General features: G+C 38.8%; 3 protein-coding genes across 4 annotated transcripts; 2 read left to right on the top strand and 1 right to left on the bottom strand.

The window, feature by feature from the left end:
• Positions 1-12,765: 12,765 nt before the first annotated feature.
• On the top strand, positions 12,766-15,481 carry LOC137720022 (superoxide dismutase [Mn], mitochondrial). Its single transcript, XM_068459012.2, has 6 exons — positions 12,766-13,132; positions 13,538-13,584; positions 13,673-13,798; positions 13,907-13,963; positions 14,443-14,520; positions 15,118-15,481. Exons 1-6 carry the CDS (start codon positions 12,835-12,837, stop codon positions 15,208-15,210), a joined length of 699 nt encoding a protein of 232 aa, XP_068315113.2. The 5' UTR covers positions 12,766-12,834; the 3' UTR covers positions 15,211-15,481.
• Positions 15,482-16,268: 787 nt separating this feature from the next.
• On the top strand, positions 16,269-17,993 carry LOC137719963 (small ribosomal subunit protein eS26y). Its single transcript, XM_068458943.2, has 5 exons — positions 16,269-16,409; positions 16,497-16,589; positions 16,697-16,781; positions 16,968-17,101; positions 17,730-17,993. The coding sequence occupies exons 1-5, from the start codon at positions 16,407-16,409 to the stop codon at positions 17,802-17,804; spliced, it is 390 nt and encodes a 129-aa protein (XP_068315044.1). The 5' UTR covers positions 16,269-16,406; the 3' UTR covers positions 17,805-17,993.
• A 168-nt stretch (positions 17,994-18,161) lies between these two features.
• Positions 18,162-21,822, bottom strand: LOC137719962 (uncharacterized). Of its 2 annotated transcripts, none has more exons than XM_068458942.2 (6): positions 20,889-21,818; positions 20,429-20,629; positions 20,232-20,331; positions 19,775-19,975; positions 19,622-19,684; positions 18,162-18,686 (listed from the first exon to the last, which is right to left on the bottom strand). In XM_068458942.2, the coding sequence occupies exons 1-6, from the start codon at positions 21,704-21,706 to the stop codon at positions 18,582-18,584; spliced, it is 1,488 nt and encodes a 495-aa protein (XP_068315043.2). In that variant the 5' UTR covers positions 21,707-21,818; the 3' UTR covers positions 18,162-18,581. The 2 variants fall into 2 exon arrangements, with proteins under 2 accessions (XP_068315043.2, XP_088549742.1); XM_088693616.1 differs by lacking the exon at positions 18,162-18,686 and adding an exon at positions 19,301-19,480 and having other exon boundaries at positions 20,889-21,822.
• Positions 21,823-21,826: the final 4 nt, after the last annotated feature.

Genomic DNA, 21,826 nt, shown 5'->3' with positions numbered 1-21,826 from the left:
AGGATGAGAATTAACTTGCTTAGGAGGATGACTTGGCTGATTTGGTAACAAAGATGAATGTTCTAAAGTGGGAATAGAACTGGAAGAATTATCTACTGAAATGGTTTCAATGGAGGATGAAAGTTGAGTAATAGGAATAGACACAGAAGCACAAGGTGGTGATGAAGATGGAGGATTTGAATCAGAGGGAATATGTTTACTAAATTAGAGATCTAGACAGGATGAACATGGTGGTGATGAAGATGGATGACTTATCTGAACATGGTGGTTTCTGGAGGTGTAGTGACCGAAATGGATAAGTACTTTCATCAAATACAACATGGCGGGATATGTAAATTTGATTGGTGAAAGGATCAAGACACCTATAGCCTTTGTGTTGAAGGCTATATAGCAAAAGTTGTGTCTTTTTGGGATATAGCCTTCACAAAAAATATTTGATTTCACAAAAAATACAGCAAACCATGGGAATCAACATGCGCAAAGGCTTGGGAAAAATCGGATGGTATGCCTTGGTTATGTTTTTCAAGTCTGTGGTATTGATAATTCCCCCCCCTTTTTTTTTTTTTTTTTTTTTGAAGTATCATATGCATGTTCTATGCAAACGCTTGATGAAATAGAGTGCGAGTTGACCAGATTGTTGTCGGCTAGACTAGCAGACCTCTTTGAATTTCTGGTTGCCTTGGGGACTAGCATGGTCTTTCTATCAAACTAATAAGGCAGTAGTATCTCATATATGTCTCTACTCAAATAGTTTTTATATGGCTGTTAGCATTCGCTACCTCCAATGTCTATACTCTATTTGGTTTTTCTTTAAAACCAACACTGTTGTTTGTATCCCTTGCTAGGAGACGAAGAAGTAGAAGTTAGGAGGAAGACATGATCTTATCGAGTGTATCATCGGCCAGCTTCCATGACATCTAACATTAACTAGTTGTCAGAAAATGATGACAGACTTGCTAACTTAAAAGTGTTTGTTTGTATCAGAGCAGTTAGTAGGATTTTATCTAGGCTTTTGGGTAAATCGACACTTCAAGCACTATCTGGGTTTACACTTCAAACTCATTTTTGTTTCGGTTTTAAAAGGCATTACTTAAATTTGAATAAGAAAATTCTACTCTACTAGATTAGATAGTATTGATGTAAATATTTGAGGTTTACCTGATTTGCGGTGGTTTCAACCATAAGTTTCTTCAACTCTTACAACCCATCAACTTTTATAGCATTTGTTGCATGTCATTCAACTAGATGCTTCAATCGACATTCAACCTGTTCACATGCTCGTTTGATCTTTCTTGGCAGTGGCTTGCTCTAGACAAAGAGTTGAAGAAACTTGTGGTTGAAACCACTGCAAATCAGGTAAACCTCAAAATATTTACTTCTATACCATCTAATTTAGTAGCATAAAATTTCCTTTTAGGTCTACTTAACATTACTTCTGGCGATGTTCAAATTGCACAAAGCCATGTGCCTGTTGTTTTACATTGATAACTGATGCGAGATTTATACGCACACAAATTAAACCCTCTTTTCGTCAAATTGTAGTATATGTATAAGTAGGGATCGTTCTGGACCGGGGATTAGGAGGGATTGTTAATTACTTGGATTTGACTAAAAAAAAAACGTAAAAACACAAAATAAATGTATTTCTAACTAATCTAACACTTTAAAATAAATGGGGGATTGGTTTTGGACGAAATTAAACTAAAATAGAAACTTGGAAACAAAACAGATTGTACAAACGAAATTGATGGAATAGAATGAAGAAAAACTAGTTAGAGGGTTCCTTATCCACACATGAACATAAGCATATAATTTGACTCCCAGTTATGACTTCAACAAACGATGAATGACAATGCTCCAAGTTAATTAGGTCCGCTTAAATTAACCTTCAGATTTCCCTAGATTCATTGGATTGAATGGGATACGCATTACAACCAAATTATTCCTAATCAAAGTCTCTCACATGGAATACGCATGATAGAGACATTCAACAAAGATCATTAAGTTCAACGGAAATCATAAACATTGACTAGGCATTCATAACTATGGAATACGCATGTTAATCCAGCCTAGGGTTTACTAAACACAATCGTGACTAGCGATTTTTACTACTCATGAATATAAGTTCATAACGATTAGGTGAAATTCCCTTATATCCTAGCATCAAATCTTAGGCATGCAAATTAAGTGTCGACCCTCAACCCACATACATAAACAAGTTCTTAATCAAAACAGAAAAGTAACCCACATCTAAAGTTCATGAATTCATAACTGGAGTAAATCAAATCATAACCAACATATGTCCATGGCTTCAAATTCGCCTCTAACTAAAAAGAAATTAGTTTCACATGTTTAACATAATTGAATAACAAGTTAAATTAAACATGAAAACAGAAACAAGAAAAGAAAGAACAAATGGATGGAAAGTTAGCTACGGGGTTCATCTCCACATATGTTATACTTGCATAATAAAACGATTTCCAATTGCATTTCAACAAATCATTAATTCTCAACGCCCCGGGTCAATTAGGTCCGCTTAAATTAACCGTCAAGTTTTCCTTAAGTTAATGAATTGGATGGGTTAGCGCAACGCAATTCACAACATTCTCCAAAAGTCCTTTACGTGAAAAGCACAATAAAGATACAATCAAAGATCATTAAGCATCATGAAAACTTTAAGTGTTGACGAGGCATTCGTTACTATGGACTACGCATGAAACTTATGCCAAGAATTTATTTAACGCGATTGTTTATAAGCAACCTCCACTACTTGTGAATATAAGTTCGTAACTATTAGGTGAAACTCACTTATATTCTAGCGTCATATTGATGCATGAAAATTAAGCGCCCATTCTTAATAAACATTCATAAATAAGTTATCAATCAAACGGTTAAACAAATTGAACCACAACTTATGAAACGCAATTAGAATTAATCAAATCAAAATGCAAGCATAAACATATATTTCGAATCACCCCCTAGCTAAAGGGGGTTTAGTTTATTATAACTTTGAAATCAAAGAAATACCTAAACATTCCAACAACTCAAACTTGAATTGTATGAACGTTTAGGCACTCTTCTCTTCCATTCCTTATACGTACAAACAAAGAGAATTGAATTTAAACATTGAAATCAAAGAAACACCTAAACATTCCAACAACTCAAACTTGAATTGTATGAACGTTTAGGCACTCTTCTCTTCCTCGTTGTTGTAGCACAAGGTCTAAGGATAGTTTGATGGTGTGAATAGTTTGGGGAGTGGTGTTTGGATTAATAGGGAAATGGAAAAATGGTGTTTGGATTCTAAGGGAGACTCACGGCTAAGAGAGAAAGGGATGTGTTTGTGGTGTGTTGTGTATGAAATGAGATGTCCATGAATGAATGAATGCAAGGGTATTTATAGGAGTAGTGGAGGGAACATATGGCTATGTCATTTGTAGGTGAAGTAGGTGGATGTTGTAGGTGAAGTAGGTGGATGTTGTAGGTGAAGTGGATGTTGTAGGTGAAGTAGGTGGATGTTGTAGGTGAAGTAGGTGGATGTTGTAGGTGAAGTGGATGTTGTAGGTGTAGGTGAAGTAGGTGGATGTTGTAGGTGAAGTAGGTGGATGATATGTTAAGTGATAAGTGATAAGTGATATGATATGTGGTTATGATATGATAAGTGGTTAAGTGGTGATGATAAGTGATAAGTGATTAAGTGATATGATATGTGGTGATGATAAGTGATAAGTGCATGTGGGTTAACTAATGAAGGAAATGCATGTGCAATGACAATGTGTTAGAATGGATGTGTGTTATGCATGGCATGATTGGGATTAGGAAAGGTTTAAATGTCCTAAAACTAAAGAGAACAAGGTTCCAACACTTTGGCTCCAATTAGGTCTTCAATTTCGTCCAACACTTTGGCTTCAAGCATAAGCTATCCGTCCTTAGCCCAAAAGTGCTCCAAAAGTCTCCAAAATGCATCTTTTTGCTCCTTTAGCCCTTTGGACCTACAAACACACGAAAATAGCTTAAAGTACTAAAATAACTAAAGAAACATAACGTAAATGTACGAGAACAAGCCATTTAAGTCGCATAAATATGCTCCTATCAAATACCCCCACACTTAGCTTTTGCTAGTCCTCGAGCAAAACAGATTAACAAAACAAAAAGAACAAAACACAACCTACACCTTCCAACAATCGTATCAGGGACTTCCAATGCACATGACAAGTTAAAAATCATTATTCTCACAGATTTGAGCCATCTTTACACTTAAGTACATTCTTAATCATAGTCACCACATACTAGTTCACAATTAAGCAATTAAAACACATTTCAAATGTAGTAACATGCCTTTAGAAAATTCCCTCAATTTCTTACTAGATGTACTCTCGTTTTTCACACAGATTTTCTGACTACACACCCTACACTAGGTATATGTGAGAAGATTGATGTAAACATGTAGACGAACACTCACATATGTTATAATAAGGAAAGCATTTTCTGGAGTTAATAAGCATGTTTAGATATGATCTCATGAATGGAATGCTACTACTTAGACGCGAGAACCAGTGACACCATAAGCTCATACCAAGTTCAAAATCCACAATTGAAATACATAACACTCAATATAGAAGTCAAAGGGTAGTAACGGGGATAGGGTATTGGCTAACAATGAAAGGTGAAGGATAAACAAACATTCTTAAAGCAATAGTGAGCAAAGTATTGAATTAGGCATTTAGAATTCCCTTAAGAACGCAGAAGTCAACTTTGAACACCCAAGGGAAAATCACACAAAACTTAGGGCCATATTCAACTTTTTGGACCCTTTCTTCAACCATCAACGCTCGTGAGTTCATTCTTACTTATTTTCACTCCTTTTTTTTTTTTTTTTTTTTTTTTTTTTTTTTTCCTTTTCTTCTTTTTCTTTTGAATCTCAAAACATACATATAAACGTAAGAACAAACTTTTACTCCCCCACACTCATTTTCTTGCATAATGTAACTCAAAAGGAATTCATTTAAGTCATGCTCACTAAACTTTAAGAACAAGGGTATAGGAAAGTCCTACTCTAAGCTAGGTAAGGGAAATGTGGGTAAACAAAGAATAAAGGCTAAACAAGGCTCAACGGGGTTAAAACTTACAACATATACGAAGTATGGGAAGTAAGGCTATTTGGCTATGGTGGTGGTCACTACACAACTTCTTCTTGAATATGTGTTATGCAAATCAATAACATGCTTTGAATGAAATGGGCATGAGTTCTAGCATTTGGAACTATATGATGAAACGCCTTCTAAGTAGTAACCAAGCAAAGAATAATGAGATCATGCAACGACTTTAGAAAACAAGAAATCACAGATTATACTCTCCAAAGAACGTTATAGGCTCAAGTCTCTCAGGGTTGTAGCGTTTGTTTGAGTTCCTTCCTTCAAGCATGTTACATAACTAATTTTTTTCTTTTATGATTGCATGTGAAGTCATACATTATAACCATAACCAAGCATATACCAAGAGTAAATCAAACTTTTCTCTATGTTTATAACTCTTTTTAACAGTCATGCAATTAGAAACCAAATCCTTATCATTGTGTTGGAAGGTGACCTACGACACAAAAACGACTCAAAACACTCTTTTTAGGCTTTTCAAAACATGTTTTTCAAATTTTTATGTGATTTTCGAATTTTTAAGTTAAAACACACTAAACACGCTTAAAAACACTTAAAAACAGCAAGAAACAACATGTGAAGTAATGGGTGATAAAATCCCATGAATTTAAATTAACAACATTAGTTACCCCCCCCCCCCCCACACTTAAATCAAACATTGTCCTCAATGTTTTAAGCATAGATTCACACAAAACATAAGTAAACACACAAAAAGCAATTTAAACATACTAAACATGGCAGAATGTAATTAACAAAGAGAAGAGTTTAGGGACGCAAATCTGGTTAAGGAGTGTAAATTCCATCTTCTCCTTGGTAATCGCATTGAGGCTTTGATCATAGTGACTCCACAGGCTTACTCTTGAACTGGTTTCCACCCATCATTGATTTTCCTTTGTGCTACTCTTGATCTGGGCAGCAGGATTCCCTTTAGGGTCTCCCCCGAAGGTCTGAGCTTCCTCCTGTAATCTGTTTCTTTGTTCAATCTTTGCAGGAGTGGTCCCTTCTCTGGAAGTGTATCAACCGTTGAAGATGACTACTCGAGAGCAACGCCAGGTAAGCAATCAGGGATAGATTCCAGGCAGTTGGCTCCAGATCGGAAGACTGACTCCAAGTGCCGGCTGATTGCTTCTTTTACTTTGCCATGCAAGTAAGAACAAGGACAAAGAAAAAGACAGGGAAAGAGCATGATATGAGATACTTTTGCTTTTGACCTTGATGATATGAGATACCTTTGCTTTTGAATAAGCGGTGAATGAATCAGCACATGTATTTGTTGTGCCGTTTCCTCCTGGGTCATCTGTACTCCAGGCATCTGGTATCATCTTTGGGGAAGAAGAAAGAATTGAGTATTTCGAAAGGCTTTGCTGGGAGTGCGCCCTCAGAGGTGAGGGAGAGTTGGGCATTTTCTTCAGGTTTGCCCTGCCATAAAAGACGAAGGTCGACATATATAGAGATAATATCAAGTGGTGGTACTGTTCTTTTACCCTTGTCGACAAATGTCTCTTCGATATCAGAACGACGCCTCTTCGATTTCTGAGCAGGCGCCCTTTCGATTTCTGAACGACGCCCCTTTTGCTTTCTGAATGACACGTAGTAGTGCGGATGCGGCTCCTTTTGACAAAGCTGCACGCGTTTTCTGAAAAGCAGAGAAAGCGTCGCCGAACTTTGCGCTTGTCGGCTAAAGATGTGTAGTTGCGATGATGGCCTCCACGTGTTGTCTGAAAAGAAGAAATCTTTTGACAAAGTTGAACGCGCCTTCAGAAAAGCCGAGAAAGCGTCGCCTAAATTACGCCGGAAATTCCGGCTTCTTGAATCAGTGGACGCGTCGCCTTGGCTTTTATAGAGCTATCGATCACCACAACAAACACACTCTGAAGAATTCCAATTCTTGAAAATCGACTCCGGCCCTTTGAGAATTAACTCCATCCGCCCCTCTCTTTGAACACTTTTGAAAAATGGCAAACCCATCGAACCTTAGCTTGGAATTGAGCCTTAGCAGTGATACGGGCGCGCCGCGTCAAGGTAACGTATGGCGCCCTTCTTTCTTATCTTCTAACGGTCCTCTCACAGGTGAAGACTCCGTGATGCAGGACGCCACAACAGCTACAATAGTAGCTAGGAACCTCCTCACTCCAAAAGATAGTAGGCTGCTGTCAGGACGGTCCGATGAGTTGGCCGTTCAAGAGTCCCTCGCACTTAGTGTTCAGTGTGCGAGTTCTGTGTCCAACATGGGCCAACGCCTGCTTGCCCGCTCCCGTCAGGTGGAATCATTGATGGCAGAGGTGGAAAGTCTTAAGCAGGAGATCAAACTGCTTAAGCATGAGAATAGAAGTTTGCACGTGCTTGCCAACAACTATTCGACGGGCATGAAGAGGAAGCTTGATGAACTGCAAGAGTCTGAAGGTCGGATTCAAAGTGACCGTCAAAGGTTTTCGTCTTTCCTCCAGAGGCACCTTTTTCCTGGATCATCCAGCATTTGGCCAAGTATTGAGGCCTCGAATGCTCTATCTTCGATGCCTCCAGCTCCGATGCCTTCCGCTCCTATGTCTTCTGCCCCGATGCCTTCCGTCCCGATGTCTTCCGTCCCGATGCCTTCCGCTTCAAGAGTTTTGCCACGTAGTGGGTCTTTAAGTAAACAACCTTTGTGAAGCCTCCATCGTTCTGCCATTTTTTTTTTTTTTTTTTTTTTTTTTTTTTTTTTTTTTTTCAAAATGCATTGGGTTGCCTCCCAAGTAGCGCTTTCTTTTACGTCTTTCAGCCGGACGAAGAACCCAATCACTCCAGGATACGTTCACGAATCGGATGAGAACTCCGAGTCATAAACTAGTACCTAGAACAAGAAACAAAATAACATAAGAATCTGGAATAAAATAAAAACAAACGAAAATAAAACAATCCAAGGGATTAGCAAATTTTCTATTCCCCGGCAACGGCGCCAAAATTTGATGCGAGATTTATACGCACACAAATTAAACCCTCTTTTCGTCAAATTGTAGTATATGTATAAGTAGGGATCGTTCTGGACCGGGGATTAGGAGGGATTGTTAATTACTTGGATTTGACTAAAAAAAAAACGTAAAAACACAAAATAAATGTATTTCTAACTAATCTAACACTTTAAAATAAATGGGGGATTGGTTTTGGACGAAATTAAACTAAAATAGAAACTTGGAAACAAAACAGATTGTACAAACGAAATTGATGGAATAGAATGAAGAAAAACTAGTTAGAGGGTTCCTTATCCACACATGAACATAAGCATATAATTTGACTCCCAGTTATGACTTCAACAAACGATGAATGACAATGCTCCAAGTTAATTAGGTCCGCTTAAATTAACCTTCAGATTTCCCTAGATTCATTGGATTGAATGGGATACGCATTACAACCAAATTATTCCTAATCAAAGTCTCTCACATGGAATACGCATGATAGAGACATTCAACAAAGATCATTAAGTTCAACGGAAATCATAAACATTGACTAGGCATTCATAACTATGGAATACGCATGTTAATCCAGCCTAGGGTTTACTAAACACAATCGTGACTAGCGATTTTTACTACTCATGAATATAAGTTCATAACGATTAGGTGAAATTCCCTTATATCCTAGCATCAAATCTTAGGCATGCAAATTAAGTGTCGACCCTCAACCCACATACATAAACAAGTTCTTAATCAAAACAGAAAAGTAACCCACATCTAAAGTTCATGAATTCATAACTGGAGTAAATCAAATCATAACCAACATATGTCCATGGCTTCAAATTCGCCTCTAACTAAAAAGAAATTAGTTTCACATGTTTAACATAATTGAATAACAAGTTAAATTAAACATGAAAACAGAAACAAGAAAAGAAAGAACAAATGGATGGAAAGTTAGCTACGGGGTTCATCTCCACATATGTTATACCTGCATAATAAAACGATTTCCAATTGCATTTCAACAAATCATTAATTCTCAACGCCCCGGGTCAATTAGGTCCGCTTAAATTAACCGTCAAGTTTTCCTTAAGTTAATGAATTGGATGGGTTAGCGCAACGCAATTCACAACATTCTCCAAAAGTCCTTTACGTGAAAAGCACAATAAAGATACAATCAAAGATCATTAAGCATCATGAAAACTTTAAGTGTTGACGAGGCATTCGTTACTATGGACTACGCATGAAACTTATGCCAAGAATTTATTTAACGCGATTGTTTATAAGCAACCTCCACTACTTGTGAATATAAGTTCGTAACTATTAGGTGAAACTCACTTATATTCTAGCGTCATATTGATGCATGAAAATTAAGCGCCCATTCTTAATAAACATTCATAAATAAGTTATCAATCAAACGGTTAAACAAATTGAACCACAACTTATGAAACGCAATTAGAATTAATCAAATCAAAATGCAAGCATAAACATATATTTCGAATCACCCCCTAGCTAAAGGGGGTTTAGTTTATTATAACTTTGAAATCAAAGAAATACCTAAACATTCCAACAACTCAAACTTGAATTGTATGAACGTTTAGGCACTCTTCTCTTCCATTCCTTATACGTACAAACAAAGAGAATTGAATTTAAACATTGAAATCAAAGAAACACCTAAACATTCCAACAACTCAAACTTGAATTGTATGAACGTTTAGGCACTCTTCTCTTCCTCGTTGTTGTAGCACAAGGTCTAAGGATAGTTTGATGGTGTGAATAGTTTGGGGAGTGGTGTTTGGATTAATAGGGAAATGGAAAAATGGTGTTTGGATTCTAAGGGAGACTCACGGCTAAGAGAGAAAGGGATGTGTTTGTGGTGTGTTGTGTATGAAATGAGATGTCCATGAATGAATGAATGCAAGGGTATTTATAGGAGTAGTGGAGGGAACATATGGCTATGTCATTTGTAGGTGAAGTAGGTGGATGTTGTAGGTGAAGTAGGTGGATGTTGTAGGTGAAGTGGATGTTGTAGGTGAAGTAGGTGGATGTTGTAGGTGAAGTAGGTGGATGTTGTAGGTGAAGTGGATGTTGTAGGTGTAGGTGAAGTAGGTGGATGTTGTAGGTGAAGTAGGTGGATGATATGTTAAGTGATAAGTGATAAGTGATATGATATGTGGTTATGATATGATAAGTGGTTAAGTGGTGATGATAAGTGATAAGTGATTAAGTGATATGATATGTGGTGATGATAAGTGATAAGTGCATGTGGGTTAACTAATGAAGGAAATGCATGTGCAATGACAATGTGTTAGAATGGATGTGTGTTATGCATGGCATGATTGGGATTAGGAAAGGTTTAAATGTCCTAAAACTAAAGAGAACAAGGTTCCAACACTTTGGCTCCAATTAGGTCTTCAATTTCGTCCAACACTTTGGCTTCAAGCATAAGCTATCCGTCCTTAGCCCAAAAGTGCTCCAAAAGTCTCCAAAATGCATCTTTTTGCTCCTTTAGCCCTTTGGACCTACAAACACACGAAAATAGCTTAAAGTACTAAAATAACTAAAGAAACATAACGTAAATGTACGAGAACAAGCCATTTAAGTCGCATAAATATGCTCCTATCAATAACAATGATAGCCTCTCAGCACACTGTAGTTTAGACTCCTCATGAAATGATACTATTACTTTACGGGATCATCGATATATTTTCTTTCCAGTTATCATGTAGGGTACTTTTTGTTGTTGATTTATGACGGTTAGACTAAATCATAAACTTTACTCCAGCGTAGAACTCATGTTGTAGATTTGTTATATTCTTGTTACCCCGTCTAAAGGATTATTCAACATTAAGGGCTTTAGGATTTACAAAGGTTTCTGTTCTGGATCTCTTTGTTCAAAGAACTCGTAGTAGTTGACTGATATGCAGGCTGCAGCACACAATTATGGTTTTTGTTTCATCTGAATATTCTTTATTTTGAGTAACTTGTTACAGTACAGGACCCGTTGGTTACTAAGGAAGCATCTTTGGTTCCATTGCTTGGCATTGACGTTCGGGAGCATGCGTACTACTTACTGGTATATCCTTCAGTTATTTTTACTTATCAGTTTGTAAGCAACTACGTGTAGTGTATAAGCGCCAATACAGGTTGACAGTCTCTTGATTGCCTAATTGGTGAGCCTTGGAAGTCTACGATATTGTTATCTTGTGTACAAGTGGATTAGGTAGGAGGGTTGTTAAAACTGCCTTTGTGAAGGGCAAATCAGTTTTTGCTCCTTGGAGTTGAATTGCTTATGGGGGACAGGTCTTTTCGAGCGACGAAGTTTATAGTTAGGCTTTCGATCAGACACTAAGTGACACTGATTCTTTGTTTTCCTATAACATTTGGTGTCTGTTCACAGCCACCATCCTTTTCTGTCAGTACTTGAATTAGCATCTGAAATACCACGGAGAGCTCATACAAGCTCATCGTTTATTCGGCTTAAAACTGTCATCACTTTTTACCAAGTCCAATGATGATTTTTTTGTACAACACATGTCAGTGGTGTTTGCTCTTGTTAGCTGTCTGTATTATTAGTTTCTTCCTATCCTTTTTGTGTATCATGCCAGTGAAAGTTTGAATTAAGAAACACATGTTTTCCGAGTTGCAGTACAAGAATGTGAGACCAGATTATCTGAAGAACATATGGAAAGTCATCAACTGGAGAGTACCTAAGGGAGAGTGCGGCTGCAGGAGACAGAGCACGGGGTTGTTAGAAGTGAGAATGAGTTGTGTTGGCGGTTTATATTAGAGAGATAGTACAAATGACTGTACAACTAGATGATAAGTGTAGCATTACCGATTTATACATTTCGCACCTTTTATTTTCTAAGTCACCGAACTTAATAAAAATCAAAGAAAAAACAAAAAGAGTGTGTGTAGATGGAGAAAATTGAACGTAACATGATCAAGAGATCATCGGGATCCTCACGAAAAGAATCCGACAAGGATCCTTTTCCCCTTTTAAACACCAGACAAGGCCAAAAAGGCAGAGGAGAGAGGGTGTCGTTCATGAAGGGGATTGGGGAAAAGGCTGAAGATCGATAAGGTCTGGGCATCGAAGGCATAAAAATTCTAGGGATTGAAGAGCCAGAAATTGAGGTTTCTCTGGTGGGATTTAAGGTAATTAGGATTGAATTGGGTTGGGATTTTCTTCATGTTTAAGTCTTCAATCACATTGAAATAGTCAAATCAAGCGCAATCAAAATTACCAACTTCACTTTACTCACCCGGCCTTGGACAGTGAGTAGGCATGCTTGCAACACAAAATGGAAGTACCAAGAAACCCCAAAATCCTCAGCTTGTTGGCCAAGATTGATTTTAAGACCACTAGTCAAACCTAAAACTACCTAATCGTAGTACTAATGATAAGGTAGTTTTTGAATGCAAAAGGAATTAATCTTTGGATCTAAACATAAAGGGCGCTAGAGTAAATAATTTGTAGTTTAATTGGTTAAGAACATTCATTCTGGTATACAAATTCAATCATTCCACCGTTCTGAAATCGCTTCAATTAAAAATGAAAAATAAAAATTTAAGGCGGGAATTATTGGATTAAGCCCACAAGAGGCCCAATGTATCTGCCCCATAGTTTGCATTTCCCTACTATGCCCACAGATTCGCACCTAAAATATATACCCGATTATCCACATGTCTTCTCTCGTCTTCTCGCACTGTTTCTCTCTACTCACTCTAAGTTCTTCGCAAGCAGCATTTCCATGGCTCTCCGAGCTCTCGTGGCCAGTAAAGCCCTCCGATTAGGTCTTCAGAGCGAGCCCAGAATCCTCGCCCATTCTCGCGGCCTGCAGACCTTCTCGCTCCCCGACCTTCCCTACGACTTTGGCGCCCTGGAGCCTGCAATCAGCGGCGAGATCATGCAGATCCACCACCAGAAGCACCACCAGGCTTACGTCACCAACTACAACAAAGCTCTCGAGCAGCTCCACGACGCCATCGGCAAGGGCGACGCTGCTGCCGTTGTTAAGTTGCAGAGCGCCATCAAGTTCAATGGCGGAGGTCAAACATCTCTCTCTGTATCTCTGTGCTATTTTTGTAATTATTTATTTGTTTTCATTTGTTGCATTTTCAGATTAGGAATTTTTGTTCAATTTGTTAAAAAAAAAAGGTTTAAATTTGATTAAAATGTTCAAATATTTGTTGAATTATAATTGTTTGTGGAAGTAAACTGATATTAGAAGTAGCAATTCAATTAGCTAGCATTGTGTTAGTTTTCCCGTAATTAGGCTGCTACTTATACGAATTACCGCAATCGAAACCGCTGATTTAATTCTTTGGTTTCAAGTTCTTGGATGTCTTGTTAATCTCAGGATTTAAGCTCATGATTTTGTTTGTTTCCATGCCGAAATGCATTGTCTTTTCTTTTAAAAGATAAATGTAAAAGGGGTTTCTTTTTTCTCGCAGGTCATGTAAACCACTCGATTTTCTGGAAGAATCTGACTCCTGTTAGTGTGAGTTCATGTTACCCTTTCTCTCTATCTTACAAGCCGGTTATTAACCGCTCATTTACCCAATACAGTAATGCTTTATTTATGGCAGCACGGTGGTGGCGAGCCCCCTCATGGTAACCTGGGCTGGGCTATTGACACAAATTTTGGAACTTTTGAAGCATTGGTGCAAAAGATCAGTGCAGAAGGCGCTGCTTTGCAGGGTTCTGGATGGGTGGTAAGTTTTCCGTCTTCTTGATTTTACAGCATTTGTTCCATGTCATTCAACTAGATGCTTCAATTGACATTCAATCTGTTCACATGCTTGTTTGATCTTTCTTGGCAGTGGCTTGCTCTAGACAAAGAGTTTAACAAACTTGTGGTTGAAACCACCGCAAATCAGGTAAACTCAAATATTTACTTCAATACCATCTAATCTAGTAGCGCAGAATTTTCTTTTAGGTCTACTCAACATTACTTCTAGCCATATTCAAGTTGTACAAATCCATCCTGCGTGTTGTTTTACATTGATAGCAATGATAGCCTCTCAGCAATGTAGTTTAGACTCCTCGTGAATTGTTACTATTTGTTCCTTATGGAATGGTATATCTTCTTTCCAGTAATCATGTAGGCTACTGTTGGCTGTTGATTTATGACGGTTAGACTTAGTCTAAAACTTTAGCTCTAGCATAGAACTCATGTTGAAGATTTGTTTTCTTGTTACCCCATCTCAAGGATTATTCAACACTCAGGAGTTTAGGATTTACGAAGGTTTCTGTTCTGAATCTCTTTGTCGAAAGCACTTGTAGTAGTTGATATGCATCACACAATTATGGTATTTGTTTCATCTGAATATTCTTTAATTTGAGTAACTTGTTACAGGATCCATTGGTTACTAAGGGAGCATCTTTGGTTCCATTACTTGGTATTGACGTTTGGGAGCATGCGTACTACTTACAGGTATATAAGAGTCAATACAGATGGACACACTTACCAGTTATTTTCACTTATCAGTTTTTAAGTGACTAAGTGTAGTATATAAGAGTCAATACAGATTGACACACTCTTATTGCCTAATTGGCAAGCCTTGGAAGTCTAAGATATTGTTTATCTTGTGGAGTACAAGTCGATTAGGTAGGAGGGTTGTTAAAACTGTGTTTGTGAAGGACAAATTAGTTTTTACTCCTTGGAATTGAATTGTTTATGGGGGATAGGTCATTCCGTGGGATGAAGTTTATAGTTAGGCTTTCATTCAGTCGCTACGGAAGTGACACCGATTCTTGTTTTCCTATAATGTTTGGTGTCTGTACACAGCCTCCATCCTTTTCTGTCACTACTTGAACTAGCATCTGAAATGCCCCAAGACCTGAAACAAGCTCATCGTTTATTCAATTTATCACTGTCATCAATTTTATCCAAGTCCAATGATGATTTAGAATACATATCAGTGGTGTTTGCTCTTGTCAACTGTTTGTATTATTAGTTTCCTCCTATCCCTTTCGTGTATCATGCGACATGAAAGTTTGAATTAAGACACATCCATTTTTCGAGCTGCAGTACAAGAATGTGAGACCAGATTATCTGAAGAACATATGGAAAGTCATCAACTGGAAGTATGCCAGTGAAGTGTACGAGAAAGAAAGCCCTTGAGCAAAACAAGGTGGCCGGATTTGCAGCTGGTTGAGTTCATGAAGATAAAACAACCAACGTGACAAATGAGGACCCTTATTTAATCATGGATATGTTCCAAGTTTATGAGTTTCTGTACTTTTTTAATCTCTGTTTTTGTAAGTTCCAGTATTTGATGTTTTGTTGATACTGCGTCATTGGAGCTTTTGTCTGTTTTTTCTGGCTGAAATTTGCTTCTTGTTATGATGAGGGGTTTGCAATTGATATACAATGAACAGAAAGTGATTTTCGCGATTTTCGCACTCATATTTTCTTGTCGTGCACAAGAGGAAGAGTTTACATAAGAAGAAAACGGGTGTGCGAATATCGAAATCTTTTCCAAGTTGTCTTTAAAAGAAGATTAGTCCATTAGGCTTTCTGAGCAGATGTTATCTCCTCTGGTCCATTGGGCTTTCTATTTAACAAAAGAAAATTATTTATAAAAGGATAAAATATGTCGCAGATTATTAAATGAAAACCCAAAATTGAATTACAATTATAGGAAAATAACCAAAAACCAAGAGCTTCAAATTTCAACTCATCTCAACCAAAGAGCAATTTTTTTAGTGTTTAGATAACACGAAGTATACCGTGTCATAATATAATTGGTTAGAATTTTATTACATTTGCTATATCGAGCTGTAATTCCGGAAAAACCTCCCCAACCAAAGATATTGTGGTTATTGGTTCTTACCTGAGCAACAACTATAATATTTTAAATTTCATTTATGCAACGATATTTTATTTCAAAAGGTGGAGATTTGATGTAAATCATATGAAAATTAGGTATCAGCACCTCATTATATAAGTTAACGAAATTCGAGACCTCCAACTTATAAGTGAGTACGAATATCATTATACCGTAATGTCATTTTCTAATCCTTAGGATGACAACAGCTATGATTTTCATCAGCTATTTTTCTTTTCTTCCGAACTTCAATATTAATTTTGGTTTCTAATTAGAAATTATAGGGATCAAAAGGTAAATAAACAAAAAAAATGGGGACGCAATTACAAATGTGCAACAACGAAGGGCCGTTTTGCTGGGCTAGGGCGCCAGGCCGCTCTCCCGTATAAAACAGAAGCCTTCCCAAAACCACTCACTTTCTGGCTTCTGCAGCAGCGAGAAAAACCCTAAACGGCCCCAGAACTCTCAGATCTCCTCCTCTTGGAACGCCATGGTCAGAACTCCGCCCTAAACGCCGCGTTTTTTCCATCTCTCCGTCCTCTGTTTCTTTTTGCTTAATTTTCGTGTTTTTTCTCTGCAGACTTTCAAGCGCAGAAATGGAGGTCGCAACAAGCACGGCCGTGGACACGTCAAGTTCATCCGCTGCTCCAACTGCGGCAAGTGCTGCCCCAAGGTATATATATATATGTATACATTTGTACGTTTCTGTGTATGTATAGGTATACGAATCGTATAAATACTTGATTGATTGGATTTGATTTTGTATTGACGATGAACTAGGACAAGGCCATCAAGAGATTCTTGGTGAGGAACATCGTCGAGCAAGCTGCTGTGAGAGATGTTCAGGAAGCCTGTATCTATGAGCGTAAGTTCCAATTTTCCCTCACATTTCTCTGTTTCTTCTTAATTTGTTATCGATTTATCGGTTTTTTTATGCGATTATCGCAGTGGTTGGTTAAATTTGTAGATTGTTTATTGCATTTGGATATTGAGATCATATGGAGATGTAAAGGATTGATTTTTTTTTGTTGGTGTTGTTTGTGATGTGTAGAATACACGTTGCCTAAGCTGTATGCCAAGATGCAGTACTGTGTTTCCTGTGCAATTCACTCCCATGTTGTGAGGGTGCGATCCCGCACCAACAGGAGGAACCGTGAGCCACCACAGCGATTCATCAGACGCAGGGTGAGTTCTCGTGTTTGATATTTGATTGTCAATGTTTGTTCTCTTCTATTTAACGGTGTCATTGATTCATTGCTTGTACTGTGCCGTATTAAGTTATTCCCAAAACCTAATTGAAACATATACATCCCGAATAGTTTGTTCCATGAAATCTGCTCCAAGCAACTCCATTTTGTACAAGGAAATACGACCTGCTAAATTTTTATCTAACTGATTGTTTGTATGCATCTTCTTCTTCCATTGAAGACAGTGTGATGAATGATTGAAAATTATTTTAATTCCATCTTAGGCTAGAACTTAACCCCTGTTAGATTTGTGGTGCTGTTACCAGAAACAATTTAATCATGTAGAATCTAAGTTTATTTTTCCGAAGCCTTTACAGTTCCATTGGCTGATTCGGAACTGTATATTTCATGTCTATAGTGTTGGTGTTTCAATCTACTTTTCCACAACCGATTTTATATACGGGGCTGTCTATGTTATATTGTGTTGCTAGGCATTTGGTGTTCCTTGCATGCTTTTGGTTTGCGCTTGGCACATACATATTTTAATGTCTAAGGAGCCTGGTGGCCGATGCTTACAGTTGATATGTTATTCTAGTTTACCTGATATGCTTATTTTGGATTTCCAGGATGATGCCCCAAGGCCCGGTCAGCCTGGTCAAGCTCCCCGACCTGCTGGAGCTGGTGTTCCTGCTCGTACTTGATCTGAGCATATCGATCCTTTCATTATGTGATGGTCGCCTCCCAGTATCTACACAATCTTCTGGACTGAGTTACGTAGAACTTTTTTGTGATTCTCGTGTTATTGTTTAGACGTTTTGGGGATTAAAGTACAATGTTTTTGGATGTTTTATTTTGATGATAATGCAATTTTAGAATTCGTTATGGTTTTATTTCGTGGTTTCTCCACTTTCGTTTTCAGATAAACTCTTCTAATCTATTTAGTTAAAACCTAATCCACAGTTTGAAGAACACAAAGTGAATTTTCAATTGATTGTTTCTTTCGTCCTCCGATGTTTATGTGCAGTCTCAGATTTGCAGGTTTACACGGTGATGCAAAATCGTTGAATTCGAGTATTTGACAGCATTGATACGAGAGTAGTCCATTTTCTCCCACAAACTGTTTCTTACATGTAACAATTTGCTCCCAAGTTACAATCAATGTTTCAGATCATTGCTTTCTGTGGAAACTTGCAAGGTTTTCACGAGTTTCGGGTGTCGAAAAGTGTCAAAACCAAATTTATGAATCCGGCTCTAAAATGTTACATACGATATCACAGTGAGACTGCATTATAGCATGAGCTGAGCAGCTACGACATTGCTTCTCTCGTTGAGCTACAACACCTCCTCGTCGCACAACAAAATGAGATGCAGCTTTACTAGGCCAGCGAGAGGTTCCCCGCTCTTCGTTGATCCGTCAGTGCCCTCGACCCTAGCGGAAGTGCAAAGCGTCTGGAAACTCGTCTTCTCACGGGTGTGATTCAGCGCTGCTGAAGTTGCTTGGCAATTCTAATGCAGTCTTCCATCGGACAATTCGTCTTGATTGCATTGGATTCAATGTGTGACCTACTCACAGCATATCCTTCCTGTAAGAGAGTATTAGTCTTTGGACTGAAACGAAAAAACTATTGAGGACTCGAAAAGGTACAGTAAAACCTAAACCCAACAGCCCGCCTAACTCAATGCTAATGAGACTTTCTTTGCCCAAGTGGGCCAAGCCTCCGGGCCAAAACTATAAGGTGGCAGCAAGTCAATGTAGGGACTCTGACAATGGAACGGGGTTGTGTTTTTATCCAACTTCAAGTACAACTCCCAATACACACGGTTATACTCTTTGTGAAAATGGTTTTGACCTACCAAAGTTTTTCTCTATATAACTACCAAAGTAGGCTGTCAAACATGTAACTCATACACGACAAGTGTCAACCATGCACTTCTAAGTAGTCAGTTAGACTGTCATACTCAAGTTTTTCTTCATCAAATGGCATACATGCAAAACCATACCGACAAGTGTCAACAAGCATTTGTAACTGACCATGCTTTCCTACTCAACTTTTTCACCATACGATGGGCAAACATGCAAAACCGTACCCAACAAGTGTCCACCATGCACTGCAAATTAAACAAGTATTCAACACGCACTTGTAACCGATAATGCTGCTCAACTCAAATTTTTCTTTGTACAATTGGCAAACATGCAAGGCCATATCTAACAAGTGTCCATCATGCACTGATACCCAAAAGATCCTAAAACCCCAAGTGGAAAACATGCACCCATATATCCAACGGAGTAAGATTCTCTCCCCTCCGAATTCTCCTTCCCTTCTCTCCCCTCATATTTGCACAGTCACGAAGCCACTTCAACATCTTGTGTTGACTTCTTTATTGAGAGAGAGAGAGAGAGAGAGAGAGAGGAGGAGCAAGAATGGGAGGGGAGAGAACCCTGCTCTATTCCCAACACCCCCCAAAACAAATGTCAAACATGCACTCATATGCCATACTGGAGTAGTGTGGAAATTACCTTTTGAAGGGTGGACATCACGGCTCTCAGTGACGGAGAATTTACTTTCGCACGGCTTGCCACCTGGGACAGTAAAAACAGAAAATCCATCATTTTCCCAGATTAACAACTTTGGGAACGATAGTGAAGTGGTAATTTTTTTTTACTGAGGACCTCGTCCAACTTGGTGTAGCCAAAGGGTAATCTGGGGTCACTCTCAGCCACCATTTGGTTCAAAAGTTTGTCCAGATCAGTTGCTGTTTCAATGCCTGCCCATCCCCATTCCTCGGCCAAACTTAACATTTCTGTAATATAAGCAGTGTCATGCAACGGCCCTGTCCAGAGAGGGCCAGAAACAACAAGTGACTTGGAGACCTACAAAACACCGAAACAACTTAAGATTTCATTTAAGATTAGAGTACACTGGAATATTGATCCTTAACTTATGACCGAGTTATAGCTTTAGTCGTTAAATAAAAATCATTTTGGCGGTAATTCTTTTCGTGAAAAAAAACAAAAACTAAAGAATCATAATTCAGAGAATCAAGATTAATCTTTTATAGTGAAAGAAAGAACAAAAACTTGGGAAGTCAACAAAACGAAATCATACGACCTAAACATTATCCAATACCTTTGAGTCACTGCAGGGGCAACCGATCCGACCAAGTTCAGCCCATGAGTACTCTTGAGAACTTCCACAGCCGTTGCAGTAGCTGATGAACCCATAATGTCTGTCGGAGAAAGTATAAAAATTGATCAGCAGCAACATAAGAGGTCTAATAAACCACACAGCTTTCACACACATACAAAATCATGCAACCACCCTACTTGTTATCAGGAAGCTTTCCCCGGTTGACTCGGAGCATGACTCTGAAAATTGGTCCATGATATGAATAGTATGAAAACAGTGGAGTAACTCGATACCCCAGCACTGAAGCTTCCCGCACAGCCCCTCCAATAAGCATTCGCAAACCGAGCTCATTCGAGTATGGCATTGGCCGGACATAAGCTCCATATGCAGCTAAAGTTCTACAGAAACAAAGTACAATATGTCAGAATTGTATGCAATCAACCAATACAACCTTCAATTGTAAAGTCTCCAACTTCTCGTTCAATTGTAAATCCCATTTAATTACGATATCAAATTCGAACGCATCAAGAAAAAATGCAGTTAGTGCTGCAATACCAATTGGTCAAGAAATGAACATGTTATTGCGCAAAGCATCAAACTTTAAAGGAATGGAGAATTGAAACAACCATTTTGCTTGAAATTAGATTTGACACTCACTGTTGAGGCCTGCGACCACCGGACGAAAACCCATCAGTTGAAGTAACATACAACAATCCATTCAACTTCAAAGCATTAAACGCCGACCTCAAAAACGACGAATCGCTCCCAAACGAATCAATGTCAATCAAATCAAAGAAATCCCTTTTCAGATAACACTCCGTCATGATCCGATTCGCATCCGTAAGCGACACCTCCCACCTCGCCTCGTCCCCGGAACCACTCTCCACCTGCGACAAGTTCTCCGTGATAACTTTCTTGTTCTCATCATTCGCGTCATTTGCCAAAACAAAATCGGCCTCCGCCTCGACGAGGTACCGAACAGACCGAATCCCGCAGCCACACAGTGCATCGAGAACTCGCAATTTGGCCTTGGACTTCTTGTACAGAGCGGCGGCGAGCACGCCGAGGTCGCGGCCGGTGGCGCTTTCGTGGCGGAAGAAGGTCCCGCCGACGTCGAATTTAAGACCCCTCTCTGTCTGGAACACCGATTCACAATCGGAATCGAGGGTTGGCTTCGAATTGGAGTCTGAGTATTGGGTCACCGCGGCGAATTTGGGGTTTCGGATTTGGGGTTTTGGGATGGGGTTGCAGAGAAATGAGAAAGGAGATAGGGTTTTAGGCGAAGAGAGGGTTATCATGGCGGGAATTAAATGGGTTGGAGGTTTGGGTGGGGTGCTAATTTTGGCGGGTCTTAATAAAATGGGTGTATCCACTGCACACGTGTATGAATGTACGCCTAAGATTAAATCTCGGATTTTTATTTTTGCCACGTCATCAGCTGGGTCCCGGTCTGTTTGTATAGCTGGTCCCACCATCCCAAAACCCTATCTCCTTTTTCATGAAAGCACCATTTTCTCCTCTAAACTCTGCTGCTATGGCTGGCTTGGGGTAGAAGAGGGTGGATTAAGGGTGGGGCCGTCGACGAAGAGAGATAG

The sequence above is a fragment of the Pyrus communis genome, chromosome 1 (genome assembly GCF_041283825.1).
Source record: "Pyrus communis isolate YQ-2024b chromosome 1, ASM4128382v1, whole genome shotgun sequence".
In the NCBI taxonomy this organism is placed as follows: Eukaryota; Viridiplantae; Streptophyta; class Magnoliopsida; order Rosales; family Rosaceae; genus Pyrus; species Pyrus communis.
Note: the sequence above shows the minus strand (reverse complement) of the source record. Positions and strands in the feature narration are given on the sequence as shown.

Bases quoted from the DNA above. Each gene is read 5' to 3' on its own strand.
- LOC137720022 (XM_068459012.2), top strand. From the start codon at position 12,835: ATGGCTCTCCGAGCTCTCGTGGCCAGTAAAGCCCTCCGATTAGGTCTT. The intron at 13,799-13,906 runs GTAAGTTTTCCG...CTTTCTTGGCAG, and splicing joins TGCAGGGTTCTGGATGGGTG to TGGCTTGCTCTAGACAAAGA. The intron at 14,521-15,117 runs GTATATAAGAGT...TTCGAGCTGCAG, and splicing joins AGCATGCGTACTACTTACAG to TACAAGAATGTGAGACCAGA.
- LOC137719963 (XM_068458943.2), top strand. The intron at 16,782-16,967 runs GTAAGTTCCAAT...TGTGATGTGTAG, and splicing joins GGAAGCCTGTATCTATGAGC to AATACACGTTGCCTAAGCTG. The intron at 17,102-17,729 runs GTGAGTTCTCGT...TTGGATTTCCAG, and splicing joins AGCGATTCATCAGACGCAGG to GATGATGCCCCAAGGCCCGG.
- LOC137719962 (XM_068458942.2), bottom strand. From the start codon at position 21,706: ATGGTGGGACCAGCTATACAAACAGACCGGGACCCAGCTGATGACGTG. The intron at 20,630-20,888 runs GTGAGTGTCAAA...TTGTTTCTGTAG, and splicing joins GGTGGTCGCAGGCCTCAACA to AACTTTAGCTGCATATGGAG. The intron at 18,687-19,621 runs GTAATTTCCACA...ACTCTCTTACAG, and splicing joins TGATGTCCACCCTTCAAAAG to GAAGGATATGCTGTGAGTAG.